The sequence below is a fragment of the Tinamus guttatus genome, unplaced genomic scaffold (assembly GCF_059628265.1).
Source record: "Tinamus guttatus ecotype Peru unplaced genomic scaffold, ASM5962826v1 Tinamus_guttatus_pri_ptg001398l, whole genome shotgun sequence".
NCBI classification, from domain to species: domain Eukaryota; kingdom Metazoa; phylum Chordata; class Aves; order Tinamiformes; family Tinamidae; genus Tinamus; species Tinamus guttatus.
The window spans coordinates 8,330-25,748 of NW_028289932.1; the positions used below are offsets into that span (position 1 = coordinate 8,330).

General features: G+C 67.0%; 1 protein-coding gene across 1 annotated transcript; it reads right to left on the reverse strand.

The window, feature by feature from the left end:
• LOC148590368 (neuralized-like protein 4) lies at positions 1-16,174 on the reverse strand. Its single transcript, XM_088539115.1, has 9 exons — positions 16,043-16,174; positions 13,720-13,878; positions 11,363-11,542; positions 9,867-9,963; positions 8,786-8,896; positions 7,410-7,530; positions 5,119-5,231; positions 3,389-3,452; positions 1-193 (listed from the first exon to the last, which is right to left on the reverse strand). Exons 1-9 carry the CDS (start codon positions 16,172-16,174, stop codon positions 1-3), a joined length of 1,170 nt encoding a protein of 389 aa, XP_088395241.1.
• Between the last annotated feature and the right edge of the window lie 1,245 nt (positions 16,175-17,419).

The window sequence follows — 17,419 nt, forward strand, 5'->3', positions numbered from 1 at the left end:
TCACTCGACGCGCACGAGGAGGCCGCGCAGGACGGTGGCGCCCGGCTCCTTGGTGACCCACTCGAGCTCGCGCGGGTCCAGCCCGTCGGGCGGCCGCAGGGAGGGCGGCCCCGCGCGGAACGAGCCCGGCCGGACCAGCACCTCGAGCGCCAGCTGGGCCCGGCGGCGGCGCCGCGAGCGCGGCTCCCGGAACCTGCGGGAAGGGGCGGGGCTATGTGGGGACACGCCCCCCGGCGGGAGGATACGCCCCCATAGAGACACGCCCCCGAGACACGCCCCCATAGAGCTACATCCCCATAGAGATACAGCCCCCCCAGTGCCGCGAGCGCAGCCCCCGGAACCTGCGGAAAGGGGCGGGGCTACGTGGGGACACGCCCCCATAGAGACACGCCCCCATAGAGATACAGCCCCCCCCGGCGGCGGTGCCGCGAGCGCGGCTCCCGGAACCTGCAGGAAGGGGCGGGGCTGCGTGGAGACACGCCCACACGGGGACACGCCCCCAGAGAGACACGCCCCCCCCGAGACACGCCCCCATACAGATACAGCCCCCCCGGCGGCAGCGCCGCGAGCACGGCTCCCAGAACCTGCGGGGGAAAGGGGGCGGGGCTGCGTGGGGACACGCCCCCATAGAGACACGCCCCCCACGGAGCCCCGCCCCCGAGACACGCCCCCATACAGATACAGCCCCATACAGATACAGCCCCCCCGGCGGCGGCGAGCGCGGCTCCCGGAACCTGCGGGAAGGGGCGGGGCTACGTGGGGACACGCCCACATCGGGGACACGCCCCCATGGAGACACGCCCCCATAGAGACACGCCCCCCGAGACACGCCCCCATAGAGCTACATCCCCATAGAGATACAGCCCCCCCAGCACCATGAGCGCGGCTCCCGGAACCTGCGGGGTGGAAAGGGGCGGGGCTACGTGGGGACACGCCCCCCGGCGGGAGGACACGCCCCCATAGAGACACGCCCCCATACAGATACAGCCCCCCCAGCGAGCGTGGCTCCCGGAACCTGCGGGGGGAGAGGGGCGGGGCTGCGTGGGGACACGCCCACACCGGGACACGCCCCCATAGAGACACGCCCCCACGGAGCCCCGCCCCCGAGACACGCCCCCATAGAGCTACATCCCCATACAGATACAGCCCCCCCCCCCGGCTCCTGCGGGAAAGGGGCGGGGCAGCGTGGGGACACGCCCACACGGGGACACGCCCACACCGAGACCCGCCCCCTTAGGGACACATACCCATAGGGATACATCCCCATAGAGACCCGCCCCCCTAGACACGCCCCCCAGCGGGGGGACACGCCCCCGAGACACGCCCCCCATGGAGACACGCCCCCATTTACATCCCCATAGAGACACCTCCCCCCAAGACCCACCCCCTGAGTAACATCCCCATAGAGACCCGCCCCCATGGAGCCACGCCCCCCACGGAGCCACGCCCCATCTGCCACGCCCCCATAGAGACACACCCCTGAGCAGCACCCCCATAGGGACACGCCCCCCCGAGACACGCCCCCAAGACCTGCCCCCATAGAGATACATCCCCATAGAGACCCACCCCCATGGAGCCACGCCCCCACGGAGCCACGCCCCCCGAGACCCGCCCCCACTTGCCACGCCCCATAGGGCCCCCATAGACACGCCCCCATAGACATACACCCCCCCATAGAGACCCACCCACATAGAGACACGCCCCCCAGCTGCCACGCCCCCATGGAGACACGCCCCCATGGAGCCACGCCCCCCAGAGAGCCGCCCCCATGTGCCAGGCCCCCCCCCGGGTGCCACGCCCCCAAGACACGCCCCCAAGCAACACCTCCATAGTGATACATCCCCAGAGACCCGCCCCCATAGACACACCCCCTTAGAGCCACGCCCCCATAGAGATATGGCCCCATCTGCCACGCCCCCATGGACACGCTGCAATAGACACGCCCCCCCCAGCTGCCACGCCCCTCCTAGACACGCCCCCATAGAGACACACCCCCAAGACCCATCCCTGAGCAACACCCAGAGACACGCCCCCATGGAGCCACGCCCCCACGGAGCCACGCCCCCCACGGAGCCACGCCCCCAAGACACGCCCCATAGAGACACACCCCCAAGACCCATCCCTGAGCAACACCCACAGAGACACGCCCCCCACGGAGCCACGCCCCCACGAAGCCACGCCCCCATGGAGCCACGCCCCCGAGACAGGCCCCATAGAGACACGCCCCCCCGAGACACGCCCCCCCATAGAGACCTGCCCATCTGCCACGCCCCCATAGAGACCCACCCCTGAGCATCATCCCATATAGATCCCCAGAGAGACACGCCCCCCCCATAGAGACCCGCCCCCGAGACCCACCCCCCGAGACCCGCCCCCGAGTAACACCCCCATAGAGATACACGCCCGTGGAGCCACGCCCCCCGAGGCCCCGCCCCCCCGGAGGCCCTGCCAATGCCCCGCCCCCCCGATGCTCCGCCCCCCCCAGGCCCCGCTCCCAGGCCCTGCCCCCCCAAGGCCCCGCGCCCAACGCCCCGCCCCCTCTCCAAACCCCGCCCCCTCTCCAAGCCCCGCCCCCCGAGGCCCTCCCGAGGTCCCCCGATGCCCCGAGGCCCCATGGACAAAGCCCCGCCCCTCTCCAAACCACGCCCCCCGATGCCGCGCGCCCAAAGCCCCGCCCTCGATGGCCCGGCCCCCAAATGCCCCACCCCAAATGCCCCGCCCCCTCTCCAAACCCCGCCCCCAAGCCCCTGCCCCCAGGCCCCCCCCGAGACGCCCCCCCAGAGGCCGCACCCCGAGGTCCCCCGATGCCCCGCCCCCAAATCCCCGCCCCCTCTCCAAACCCCGCCCCCTCAGGCCCCACTCACAGGCCCTGACCCCCCGGCCCCGCCTCCCGAGGTCCCCCCAATACCCCGCCCCCCCCAGGCCCCGCCCCCAGGCCCCGCCCCCTCGATGCCCCGTCCAAGCGCTGCTCTTGTGACCCCGCCCCCCCCAAGTCCCGCCCCCAGGCCCCACCCCCCCGGCCCCGCACTCAAACCCCGCCCCCCCGAGGCCCCTCCCCCAGGCCCCGCCCCTCCCCCCCGCGCCCGCCCCCCTCTCCAAATCCCGCCCCCCCGGCCCCGCTCCCAGGCCCCACTCCCAGACCCCGCCCCCCGAGGCCCCGCCCCCTCTCCAAACCCCGCCCCCCGAGGCCCCGCCCCCTCTCCAAACCCCGCCCCCCGAGGCCCCGCCCCCAACCCCACTTCCCCCGAGGCCCCTCCCCCCCCGCGCCCACCCCCTCTCCAAATCCCGCCCCCCCCCCAGGCCCCACTCCCAGGCCCCGCCCCCCCGAGGCCCCGCCCCCCCGAGGCCCCGCCCCCCAGGCCCCGCCCCCCAGGCCCCGCCCACGCACTGCACTTTGGCGGCGAACGCCTCCATGGCCGCGTAGCGCAGGGCGGGCGACAGCACCAGCCGGGGAGGCCCCGCCCCCGCCGGAGGCCCCGCCCCCCCCGGCGCCGCCGCCGCCGCCGCCGCCGCCTCCCCCTTGGCGGGGGGGCCCAGGACGGAGCAGGAGCCTGGGGGGGAGAGGGGGGGTCGGCCGGGGGGCGGAGCCTCTGAGGGGATATGGGGCGGGGCCTCGGGGGCGGGGCTTATGGGGGAGGGGCTTGGAGAGGGGGCGGGGCATTGGGTGGACCCCTGGGGGGGGGATATGGGGATACCCGGACGCCGGGGCCCCGGGGGGGGGGGAATGCAGGGAGGGGTCTCGGGGGGCGGGGCCTATGGGGGAGGGGCTTGGAGAGGGGGCGGGGCATTGAGTGGACCCCTGGGGGGGGGAATATGGGGACACCCGGACGCCAGGGCCCCTTTGGGGGTGTTTAGGGGGTGTTCCCGGACACCAGGGCCCTTTGGGGGCTGTTCGGGGGGTGTTTGGGTCGTTCAGGGTGTTTGGGGGTGTTCAGGGTGTTCAGGCGGTATTCAGGGGGTGTTTGCGGTGTTCTGGGTGTTCAGGGTGTTCAGGGGGTGTTTGGGGTGTTCGGGGGTATTTGGGGGTGTTCAGGGGGTGTTCGGGGGGTGTTTGCGGTGTTCTGGGTGTTCAGAGGGTGTTTGGGGGTGTTTGGGGGTGTTCCGGGTGTTCGGGTGTGTTCGGGGGTTGTTCGGGGGTGTTCCGGGTGTCCCGGTACCTGGCACCAGCTCCCCGCGGTCCAGGGCCCGGCGCACGGCCCCGGCGCTGGTGTTCAGGGGGTGTTTGGGGGTGTTGGGGTGTTTGGGGGTGTTCGGGGTGTTCGGGTGTTGTTCGGGTGTTGTTCGGGGTGTACCTGGCACCAGCTCCCCGCGGTCCAGGGCCCGGCGCACGGCCCCGGCGCTGGTGTTCAGGGGGTGTTTGGGGGTGTTGGGGTGTTCAGGGGTGTTTGGGGGTGTTCGGGGTGTTCGGTGTGTCCGGGTGTTGTTCGGGGTGTACCTGGCACCAGCTCCCCGCGGTCCAGGGCCCGGCGCACGGCCCCGGTGCTGGTGTTCAGGGGGTGTTTGGGGGTGTTTGGGGGTGTTCAGGGGTGTTTGGGGGTGTTCGGGTGTTGTCCGGGTGTTGTTCGGGGTGTACCTGGCACCAGCTCCCCGCGGTCCAGGGCCCGGCGCACGGCCCCGGCGCTGGTGTTCAGGGGGTGTTTGGGGTGTTGGGGTGTTTGGGGGTGTTCCGGGTGTTCGGGTGTTGTTCGGGTGTTGTTCGGGGTGTACCTGGCACCAGCTCCCCGCGGTCCAGGGCCCGGCGCACGGCCCCGGCGCTGGTGTTCAGGGGGTGTTGGGGGTGTTGGGGTGTTTGGGGGTGTTCCGGGTGTTCGGGGGTGTCCGGGTGTTGTTCGGGGTGTACCTGGCACCAGCTCCCCGCGGTCCAGGGCCCGGCGCACGGCCCCGGCGCTGGTGTTCAGGGGGTGTTTGGGGGTGTTGGGGTGTTTGGGGGTGTTCCGGGTGTTCGGGTGTGTCCGGGTGTTGTTCAGGGTGTACCTGGCACCAGCTCCCCGCGGTCCAGGGCCTGGCGCACGGCCCCGGCGCTGGTGTTCAGGGGGTGTTTGGGGGTGTTTGGGGTGTTCAGGGTGTTTGGGGGTGTTCCGGGTGTTCGGGTGTTGTTCGGGTGTTGTTCGGGTGTACCTGGCACCAGCTCCCCGCGGTCCAGGGCCCGGCGCACGGCCCCGGCGCTCGTTCCGTGATAGGCCAGGGGCCACTTGCGCCAAGCGCCGCCCGGCTCCAACCGCGGCCGCGGCCTGGGGGGGGAACGGGGGGACCCCAAAATGAGGGGGGACCCCAAAACCCCAACGGGGACCCCAAAAACCCCAACGGGGAGCCCTGAACCCCAATGGGGACCCCGAAATGAGAGGAGACCCCAAAACACAGAGGGAGGGACCCCGAAATGAGGGGGGACCCCGAAACCCAACGGGGAGCCCCAAATGAGAGGGGACCCCGAAACCCAACGGGAGGGACCCCAAAATGAGGGGGGACCCCAAAATGAGAGGGGACCCCAAAACCCCAACGGGGAGACCTGAACCCCAACGGGGACCCCGAAACCCAAGGGGGACCCCAAAACACAGAGGGAGGGACCCCCAAATGAGAGGGGACCCCGAAACCCAACGGGAGGGACCCCAAAATGAGGGGGGACCCCAAAACCCCAATGGGAGGGACCCCGAAATGAGAGGGGACCCCAAAAACCCCAACGGGAGGGACCCCGAAATGAGGGGGGACCCCGAAACCCAACGGGGACCCCCAAAACCCAACGGGGACCCCGGAACCCCAATGGGGACCCCGAAATGAGAGGGGACCCCAAAACACAGAGGGAGGGACCCCCAAATGAGAGGGGACCCCGAAACCCAACGGGAGGGACCCCAAAATGAGGGGGGACCCCAAATGAGGGGGGACCCCAAAAACCCCAACAGGGAGCCCTGAACCCCAATGGGGTGACCTGAACCCCAATGGGGACCCCAGAACCCAACGGGGAGCCCTGAACCCCAATGGGGACCCCGAAACCGCAATGGGGACCCCCAAATGAGAGGGGACCCCAAAATGAGAGGGGACCCCAAAATCCAACGGGGACCCCCAAAACCCAACAGGGCGACCTGAACCCCAACGGGGACCCCCAAAACCCAACGGGGAGCCCAAAATGAGAGGGGACCCCAAAACCCCAACGGGAGGGACCCCGAAATGAGGGGGGACCCCGAAACCCAACGGGGACCCCCAAAACCCAACGGGGCGACCTGAACCCCAACGGGGACCCCAAAACCCCAACGGGGACCCCAAAACCCCAGCGGGGACCCCGGAACCCCAATGGGGACCCCGAAATGAGAGGGGACCCCAAAACACAGAGGGAGGGACCCCCAAATGAGAGGGGACCCCGAAACCCAACGGGAACCCCCGAAACCCCAACGGGGAGCCCTGAACCCCAACGGGGACCCCAAAAACCCCCTGGAGACCCCGAGATGAGAGGGGACCCCGAAACCCCAACGAGGAGCCCTGAACCTCAATGGGGACCCCAAAAACCCAACGGGGATCCCCAAAACCAAAGGGAGCCCCGAAATCCCAACAGGGACCCCGAAACACCCTGGGGACCCCAAAACCAGCAGGGAGCCCCAAAACCAGCAGGGAGCCTCAAACCCCAACGGGGACCCCAATACCCCCCCTGGGGACCCCAAAACCGGCAGGGAGCCCCAAAATCCCAACGGGGACCCCCAAACCCCCCGGGGGACCCCAAACCCAACGGGGACCCCCAAATCCCAATAGGGATCCCCGAACCCAACGGGGACTCCCAAAATCACAACACGGACCCCAAAACCCCCCTGAGGACCCCCAAAACCAACAGGGACCCAAAGAACCCCCCGGGGACCCCCAAAACCAACAGGGACCCCCAAACCCAACAGGGACCTCGAAACCCAACAGGGAACCCCAAAAACCAACAGGGAACCCCAAAAACCAACAGGGACCCTGAAACCCCCCCGGGGACCCCAATCCCAACAGGGACCCCATAAACCCCGGGGACCCCCAAATCCCCCCCTAGCGAGCCCCAAATTCCGCTCAGAGACCCCCAAAATCCCCCCAGGGACCCCAGGGCCCCCCCAGAGCCCCCCAAGCCCCCCCGGAACCCCCAAATCCCCCCGGAACCCCCAAATCCCGCTGTTCCCCCCCAAATCCCGCCATTTCCCCCTCAAATCCCGCCATTTCCCCCACAAATTCCCCCAGAACCCTCAAACCCCTCCGGAACCCCCCAAATCCCCCCGGAACCCCCCAAATCCCCCTCGGGAACCCCCATCTCCCGCCATTTCCCCCCCATCTCCCCCCGTCCCCCCCCCGCAGTTCCCGCCATTTCCCCCCCATCTCCCGCCATTTCCCCCCCCCCGTCCCCCCCCGCAGTTCCCGCCATTTCCCCCCCCCTCCCCCCGTTCCCCCCCCCGCACCGGAGGCTGAAGCGGCACCAGCCCAGGGGGGGCCGCGCGGGGCCCTCGTCCCCCCCCCGGCGCCGGTGACAGGAGTCGCAGAAGCAGAGACAGCGGCGGGGCTCGGGGACGAAGAACGCGTCTGGGGGGACAGGGTGGGGACAGGGGGGTGTCACCACCCCCATAGGGACCAGGTGTCACCCCCATAGGGACCAGGGGTGTCACCACCCCAATGGGTCACACAAACAGAGACAGCGGCGGGGCTCGGGGACGAAGAACGCGTCTGGGGGGACAGGGGGGACAGGGGGGGACAGGGGTGTCACCTCCCCATAGGGACCAGGTGTCACCTCCCCATGGGGACAGGGGGGTCACCCCCCCTATAGGGATGAGGGTGTCACCCCCCATGGGAACAGGGTGTCACCCCCATAGGGACAGGGGTGTCACCCCCCCATAGGGTCGCACAAGCAGAGACAGCGGCGGGGCTCGGGGACGAAGAACGCGTCTGGGGGGGGACGGGGGGGGTCACACCATGGGGACAGGGGGGGTCACCTCCCCGTGGGGACAGGGGGGTCACCTCCCATAGGGACCAGGTGTCACCCCCATAGGGACAGGGGGGTCACCACCCCCATAGGGACCAGGTGTCACCTCCCCATAGGGACCAGGTGTCACCTCCCCGTGGGGACAGGAGTGTCACCTCCCATAGGGACCAGGTGTCACCACCCCCATAGGGACGGGGGGGGGTCACCCCATGGGGACAGGGGGGTCACCTCCCGTGGGGACAGGAGTGTCACCTCCCCATAGGGACCAGGTGTCACCTCCCCATAGGGATGAGGGTGTCACCCCCCCCCCATAGGGACAAGGGTGTCACCCCCGAGGGACCAGGGTGTCACCACCCCCATAGGGAACCAGGTGTCACCCCCCCATGGGGAACGGGAGGTCACCCCCCATAGGGACCCGGATGTCACCACCCCACTGGGAACCGGGTGTCCGGGTGTGTCACCCCCCATGGGGACCAGGGTGTCCGGGTGTCACCTCCCCCTTGGGAACTGGGTGTCCCATTCCCCCCATTCCCCCCATTGCCCCGGTGCCCCCCATTCCCCGCTCCCTTCCGGTCCGTCCCCGCTCCCTTCCGGTCCGCCCCCGTTTCCGCACCGGGCAGCAGCAGCAGCCGCTCCCCCCCCCCATTCCCCCTCCCATTGCCCCGGTGCCCCGCATTCCCCGCTCCCTTCCGGTCCGCCCCAGCTCCCTTCCGGTCCGCCCCCGTTTCCGCACCGGGCAGCAGCAGCAGCCGCTCCCCCCCCCCCCATTCCCCCTCCTATTGCCCCGGTGCCCCGCATTCCCCGCTCCCTTCCGGTCCGCATTCCCCGCTCCCTTCCGGTCCGCCCCCGTTTCCGCACCGGGCAGCAGCAGCAGCCGCGCCGCCACGCGCCCGCACAGCGCCTGGTACTCGCAGGGCTCGCGGGGGGGCCCGCGCGGGGGGGGCGCCCAGCGCACGCGCTCCTTGACGCCTGCGCGGGGAGGGGGGCGGGGTCAGCGGGGGAGGGGGCGGGGCCTCGCCGGGCCGCGCCCCCAAGGGCGGAGCCCCACGGATGGGGGGGGCGGCCCCATAGATTGGGGACCGCCCCCCCGTTGTCCCCCCGTTGTCCCCCCATTTGTCCCCCCTCAGACCCCCCCATTGTTCCCTGTTGTCCCCCCGTTTTCCCCCGTTGTCCCCCCTTGTCCCCCATTGTCCCATTGTCACCCCATTGTCACCCCATTGTCCCCCATTGACCCCCCATAGTCCCCCCATTGTCCCCCATAGTCCCTCCATTGTCCCCTTGTCCCTCCATTGTCCCCCCACTGTCCCCCATTGTCCCTCATCTGTCCCCCCATTGTCCCCCCATTGTCCCCCCTCAGACCCCGCATTGTTCCCTTTTGTCCCCCCGTTGTCCCCATAGTCCCCCCGTTTTCCCCCGTTGTCCCCCCATAGTCCCCCCATTGTCCCCCATAGTCCCTCCATTGTCCCCTTGTCCCCCCGTTGTCCCCCATTGTCCCCGATTGTCCCATTGTCCCCTCATTGTCCCATTGTCCCCCCACTATCCCCCATTGTCCCTCGTCTGTCCCCACATTGTCCCCCCATTGTCCCCTGTTGTCCCCATAGTCCCCCCTTGTCCCCCAATTGTCCCATTGTCCCCCCACTTTCCCTGTGTCCCCCCATAGTCCCCCCCATTGTCCCCCCCATTGTCCCCCCGTTGTCCCCCATAGTCCCCCCATTGTCCTCCCATAGTCCCCTTGTCCCCCCTTGTCCCCCCATAGTCCCCCCGTTATTCCCCGTTGTCCCCATGGGCCTCTCCGTTGTCCCCCCACTGTCCCCCCCATTGTCCCCCCTATTGTCCCCTTGTTCCCGTTGTCCCCCCACTGTCCCCCCACTGTCCCCCCCATTGTCCCCCCATTGTCCCCCCATTGTCCCCCCTGTCCCCCCCGTCCCCCCGTTGTCACCGTCCACCACGTCGGCCTTCTCGACGTCCCCCCGGGCCCGGGGGTCCCCGGCGCCCCCCCCGCCGGGCGCTGCCACCTCCTCCGTCACGATCGTCACCTGCCGGTGACACCGCCGGGTCCCCAATGTGTCCCCAACGTGTCCCCAATGTGTCCCCAATGTGTTCCCATGTCCCCAACGTGTCCCCATGTGTCCCCATGTGTCCCCAACATGTCCCCAACGTGTTCCCATGTGTCCCCATGTGTCCCCAACGTGTCCCCATGTGACCTCAATGTGTCCCCAACGTGTTCCCATGTCCCCAACGTGTCCCCAATGTGTCCCCAACATGTTCCCATGTGTCCCCAATGTATGCCAGCATGTCCCCATGTGTCCCAAACATGTCCCCAATGTGTCCCCATGTGTCCCCGCATGTTCCCAATGTGTCCCCAATGTGTCCCCAACACGTCCCCATGTGTCCCCAACGCGTCCCCATGTCCCCAACGCGTCCCCATGTGTCCCCACGTGTCCCCGCGTGTTCCCAATATGTCCCCAATGTGTCCCCAATGTTTCCCCGCATGTCCCCATGTGTCCCCAATGTGTTCCCATGTGTCCCCAATGTGTCCCCAACGTGTTCCCATGTCCCCAACGCGTCCCCATGTGTCCCCATGTGTCCCCGCATGTCCCCATGTGTCCCCAATGTGTTCCTATGTCCCCAACGTGTCCCCATGTGTCCCCAACGTGTCCCCAATGTGTCCCCAATGTGTTCCCATGTCCCCAACGTGTCCCCATGTGTCCCCAAAGTGTCCCCATGTGTCCCCAATGTGTCCCCGCGTGTCCCCATGTGTCCCTACATGTTCCTAATGTGTCCCCAATGTGTCCCCACATGTCCCCGTGTCACCCCGTGTCCCCAGTGTGTCCCCACATGTCCCCAGGTGAACTCACGTGTCCCCATATGTCCCCAACACGTCCCCAAATATCCCCAAGGAGTCCCCATGTGTCCCAAATGTGTCCCCAATGTGTCCCCATGTCCCCAACACGTCCCCACGTGACCCTAGCGTGTCCCCACGTGTCCCCACGTGTCCCCAACGTGTCCCCACGTGTCCCCAATGAATCCCAACGTGTCCCGAACGTGTCCCCAACGTGTCCCCACATGTCCCCAACGTGTCCCCAACGTGTCCCCAACGTGTCCCCACATGTCCCCACGTGTCCCCACCTGCTCGCACTGCCCGTACAGGTCCAGCAGGACGTAGCAGGGTGCCGGGATGTCCCCAACATGTCCCCAACATGTCCCCAACGTGTCCCCACGTGTCCCCACGTGTCCCCCACGTGTCCCCAACGTGCCCCCAACGTGTCCCCACGTGTCCCCACGTGTCCCCTCGTGTCCCCACCTGCTCGCACTGCCCGTACAGGTCCAGCAGGACGTAGCAGGGTGCCGGGATGTCCCCACGTGTCCCCACGTGTCCCCAACGTGTCCCCAATGTGTCCCCACGTGTCCCCACGTGTCCCCACGTGTCCCCACCTGCTCGCACTGCCCGTACAGGTCCAGCAGGACGTAGCAGGGCGCCGGGATGTCCCCCGCTGCCACCCCCTGGTCGCGGCCGTTCACGTAGAGGTGCAGTCGTCCCCCCGCGTCCACCAGCAGCCCCAGCACCGTCCCCGCCGGCACCGCGTCCAGGTTGGGGCCGTAGTTGTCACAGATCTGGGGGGGATGGGACAAGGGACATCCCCTTGGGGACACTGGGAATCCCTAAGGGACATGGGGACCCCTTGGGGACATCCCCTTGGGGACACTGGGGACCCCCAAGGGACACAGGGACATCCCTTTGGGGACACTGGGAATCCCTAAGGGACATGGGGACCCCTTGGGGACATCCCCTTGGGGACACTGCGGACCCCCAAGGGACATGGGGACATCCCTTTGGGGACACTGGGAATCCCTAAGGGACATGGGAACCTCTTGGGGACATCCCCTTGGGGACACTGCGGACCCCCAAGGGACATGGGGACCCCTTGGGGACATCCCCTTGGGGACACTGGGGACCCCCAAGGACACAGGGACATCCCTTTGGGGACACTGGGAATCCCTAAGGGACATGGGGACCCCTTGGGGACACTGCGGACCCCCAAGGACACAGGGACATCCCTGGGGACATTGGGAATCCCAAAGGGACATGGGGACCCCCTGGGGACACTGGGGACCCCCAAGGACACAGGGACATCCTCTTGGGGACACTGGGGACCCCCAAGGGACATGGGGACACCCCTGGGGACATTGGTATCCCTAAGGGACATGGGGACCCCCCAGGGACATCTCTGGGGACCCTGGGGACTCCCAAGGGACACGGGGACCTTTCTGGGGACACTGGGAATCCTTAAGGGACATGGGGACCCCTTGGGGACATCCCTGGGGACACTGGAGACCCCCAAGGGACATGGTGACATCCCCCTGGGGACACTGCGAACCCCCAAGGGACATGGGGACCCCCCCAGGGACATCCTTGGGGACACCGGGAATCCCTAAGGGACACGGGGACCCCCCTGGGGACATTGGGACCCCCTAAGGGACATGGGGACCCTCCTGGGGACACTGGGAACCCCCAAGGGACATGGGGACCCCCCCAGGGACATCCCCTTGAGGACACTGGGGACCCCCCCGGGGACATTGGGACCCCTTAAGGGACATGGGGACCCTCCTGGGGACATGGGGACTCCCCTGGGGACACCAGGAATCCCTAAGGGACACGGGGACATCCCCTTGGGGACACTGGGACTCCCCTCTATGGACACCGGGACCCCCCTGGGGACACCTTTTGGAGATAGGGACCCGCTGGGGACATCCCTGGGGACACGGGGACCCGCCGGGAGCCGTGCGGGTGTTGCAGCGGGTGTTGCAGTGGGGCTGTGCGGGTGTTGTGGCGGGTGTTGCGGCAGGGCCGTGCGGGTGTTGCAGTGGGGCTGTGCGGGTGTTGCAGAGGGGCCATGCGGCTGTTGCGTCAGACCGTGGGGGTGTTGGGGCAGGGCTGTGCGGGTGTCGCGTGGGGATGGAAGGGTGTTGCGGTGGGACTGTGCAGGTGTTGTGGCGGGTGTTGCGGCAGGGCCGTGCGGGTGTTGCACTGGGCCATGCGGGTGTTGCACTGGACCGTGCGGGTGTTGCAGCAGGGCTGTGTGCATATTGCGCAGGGCCACATGGGTATTATGGCGGGTGTTGCGCGGGGTTGTGCGGGTGTTGCAGCGGGGCCGTGCAGGTGTTGTGGCGGCGCCGTGCGGGTGTTGCAGCGGTGCTGTGTGGGTATTGCGGTGGGGCCGTGCGGGTGTTGCGCAGGGTCATGAGGGTGTTGCATGTGACCGTGCAGGTGTTGTGGCGGGTGTTGCACCAGGCTGTGCGGTGTTGCACTGGGCCGTGCAGGTGTTGCGGTGGTGTCGCATGGGTGTTGCGGCGGCGCCGTGCGGCTGTTGCGTGGGGCCGTGAGGGTGTTACAGCAGGTGTTGCACTGTGCCGTGCGGGTGTTGCGGTTGTGTTGTGTGGGACCGTGCGGGTGTTGTGGCGGGTGTAGCGCGGGTGTTGCGGCGGGTGTCGCACCAGGCCACGCAGATGTTGCACTGGGCCGTGCAGGTGTTGCAGCGGGTGTTGTGGCGGGGCCGTGCAGGTGTTGCAGTGGTGTTGCGCAGGGCCGTGCGGGTGTTGCACGGGGTCATGCGGGTGTTGCGTGGGGCCGTGCGGGTGTCGCAGCAGGGCCGTGCGGGTGTTGTGGTGGGGCTGTGTGGGTGTCACGCAGGGCCGTGCAGGTGTCATACAGGGCCGTGCGGGTGTTGTGCAGGGCCGTGCGGGTGTCACAACAGGGCCGTGCGGGTGTCGCGCGGCTGTTGCGGCGGTACCTTGACGGCGTTGTGGAAGACGCTGCGGCGCTGCAGCAGCCAGGCCGAGCGCTTGATGGCGGCGGCGGTGGCCGGGAAGGACAAGCGCTCGGGGGCCGCCCCGGTGACGCCCAGCGCCAGCGACGAGCTCCACTGCGGGTTCAGGAAGTCCAGGTGTACCTGCGGGGGCGGCACCGCGACGGCGGCACCGCGGCAACGTCACGGCGACGGGGCCGCCGGGACAGCGTCAACGCGACGCGGGACAACGCGACATGTCACCGTGACAGAGTCACTGCAACGGGGTCACCGGGACAGCGTCAACGCGACAGCCTCACTGCGACAGGACCACCATGACAGGGCCACTGTGACAGCGTCACCGCGATGGGGTCACCGTGACAACATCACAGGGTATTCCGGTCGTGCCTGGGCACATGGTGACACATGCGGGTGACGCGTGCGGGTGACATCTGGGTGTCAGGGTGACATGCACGCATCCCGGTCATGTCTGGGCATGTGGGTGACGCGCACGGGTGACATCCAGGTGTCAGGGTGACATTAGGGTATTCCGGTCATGCCTGGGCACATGGTGACGCGTGCGGGTGACGCGTGCGGGTGACGCACACAGGCGACATCCGGGTGCATCCCGGTCATGTCTGGGCATGCGGGTGACGCGTATGGGTGACATCCGGATGTCAGGGTGACATTAGGGTATTCTGGTCACACCTGGGCACATGCTGACACGCGCGGGTGACATGTGCGGGTGACATCGAGGTGTCAGGGTGACACGAGCGCATCCCGCTCGGTCATGTCTGGGTATGCGGGTGACGCGCACGGGTGACATCCGGGTGTCAGGGTGACAGGAGCGCATCCTGGTCATATCTGCGCGTGTGGATGACGCCTGGGCACATGGTGACATGTGCGGGTGACATCCGGGTGTCAGGGTGACATGAGCGCATTCCAGTCATGCCCGGTCATGCGGGTGACGCGTGCGGGTGACGCGTGTGGGTGACATCCAGGTGTCAGGGTGACACGAGAGCATCTCGGTCATGCCCACACATGCAGGTGACACGTTCAGGTGACATGTGCGGATGACATCCGGGTGTCAAGGTGACACGAGCGCATCCCAGTCATGCCCGGTCATGCGGGTGACGTGTGCGGGTGATGCGTGTGGGTGACATCCGGGTGCCAGGGTGACATTAGGGTATTCCGGTCATGCCCGGGCACATGGTGACGCGTGTGGGTGACATCCAGGTGTCAGGGTGACATGAGCACATCCCGGTCATGCCCGGGCACACGGTGATGTGTGTGGATGACGCGTGCGGGTGACATCCAGGTGTCAGGGTGACACGAGCGCATCCCGGTCATATCGGGGCATGCGGGTGACGCGTGCGGGTGACATGCGGGTGTCAGCGTGACACGAGTGCATCCCGCTCATGCCCGGGCATGCGGGTGACGCATGCGGGTGACGCGTGCGGGTGACATGCGGGTGTCAGCGTGACACGAGTGCATCCCGCTCATGCCCGGGCACATGGTGATGCGTGTGGGTGACACGTGTGGGTGACGCGTGCGGGTGACATCCAGGTGTCACGGTGACACGAGCGCATCTCGGTCATGCCCAGGCATGCGGGTGACACGGTCCGGTGACACATCTGGGTGACATCCAGGTGTCAGTGTGACACGAGCGCAACCCGGTCATGCCCGGGCACATGGTGACGCGTGCCGGTGACGCGTGCGGGTGACACGTGCGGGTGACATCCAGGTGCCAGGGTGACACGAGCACACCCTGGTCATGTGGGTGACGCGTGCGGGTGACGCGTGCGGGTTACATCAGGGTGTCAGGGTGACATGAGCGCATCCCGGTCATGCTCGGGCACGCGGGTGACGCGTGCGGGTGACACGTGCGGGTGACATCCAGGTGTCAGGGTGACACGAGCGCATCCCGATCATGTCTGGGCGTGAGGGTGACGCGTACGGGTGACATGTGCGGGTGACATCCAGGTGTCAGGCTGACATGCGCACATCCTGGTCATGCCCGGTCATGCGGGTGACACGCGCGGGTGACACGTGCGGGTGACATCCAGGTGTCAGGGTGACACGAGCGCATCCCGATCATGCCTGGGCGTGAGGGTGACGCGTACGGGTGACATGTGCGGGTGACATCCAGGTGTCAGGCTGACATGCGCACATCCTGGTCATGCCCGGTCATGCGGGTGACACGTGCGGGTGACACGTGCGGGTGACATCCAGGTGTCAGGGTGACACGAGCGCATCCCGCTCATGCCCGGGCACGCGGGTGACGCATGCGGGTGACGCGCGCGGGTGACGCGCTCCGGCGCGGCGGTACCTGGAACAGGTGTCCCGGCGGCAGCGGCTGTCCCACCACCACGATGCCCTGGTTGTAGCTGGCCACGCGCGTCGCCGTCAGGTTGCCGTTGGACAGCTGGATGTTCTTGCCGTGGCTCTCCAGGAACGTCATGGGCAAGCGCGGAGCCGCCTCCGCCTGTAGCGGCCACACGGACACGGATACGGACATGGATACGGATACGGACATGGATACGGATACGGATACGGATACGGACACGGATACGGACAGGGACATGGATACGGATATGGATACGGATACGGACATGGATACAGACATGGATACGGACACGGACATGGATACGGACATGGATACGGACACGGATACGGACAGGGACATGGATACGGATATGGATACGGATACGGATATGGATACAGACATGGACACGGATACGGACATGGATATGGATACGGACATGGATACGGACATGGACATGGATATGGATACGGACATGGATACGGACACAGATATGGATACAGACATGGATACGGACAGGGACATGGATACGGACACGGATACGGACAGGGACACGGACACGGATATGGATACAGACATGGACACGGATACGGACATGGATACGGATATGGATACGGACACGGATATGGATACAGACATGGATACGGACATGGATACGGACATGGATACGGACACGGATACGGACAGGGACATGGATACGGATATGGATACGGATACGGACATGGATACGGATACGGACATGGATATGGACACGGATACGGACAGGGACATGGATACGGATATGGATACGGATATGGATACAGACACGGACACGGATACGGATACGGACACGCACACAGATACGGATACGGATACGGATACGGACGCAGACAGGGATTTGGACATGGACATGGAGACGGACAGGGGCACGGACACGGATATGGACACGAATATGGACACAGGGATATGGCCACGGACATGGACACAGGGACACGGACACGGATAGGGACAGGGACACGGACATGGATACAGATAAGGATATGGATACGGATACGGACACAGACAGGGATATGGACAGGGACACGGATACGGACACGGATATGGATATGGATACAGACATGGACAGGGACAGGAATATGGACACAGGGACACAGACAGAGACACGGACACAGACACGGATATGGACAGGGACAGGGACACGGACACAGACAGGGATATGGACATGGACACACGGACAGGGACACGGACATGGATATGGATATGGACACGGACAGGGATTTGGACACAGGGACATAGACATGGATATGGATACGAACACGGACACAGAGATTTGGACATGGACACGGACAGGGGCACGGACACAGACAGGGATATGGACACGGACATGGATATGGATACGGACAC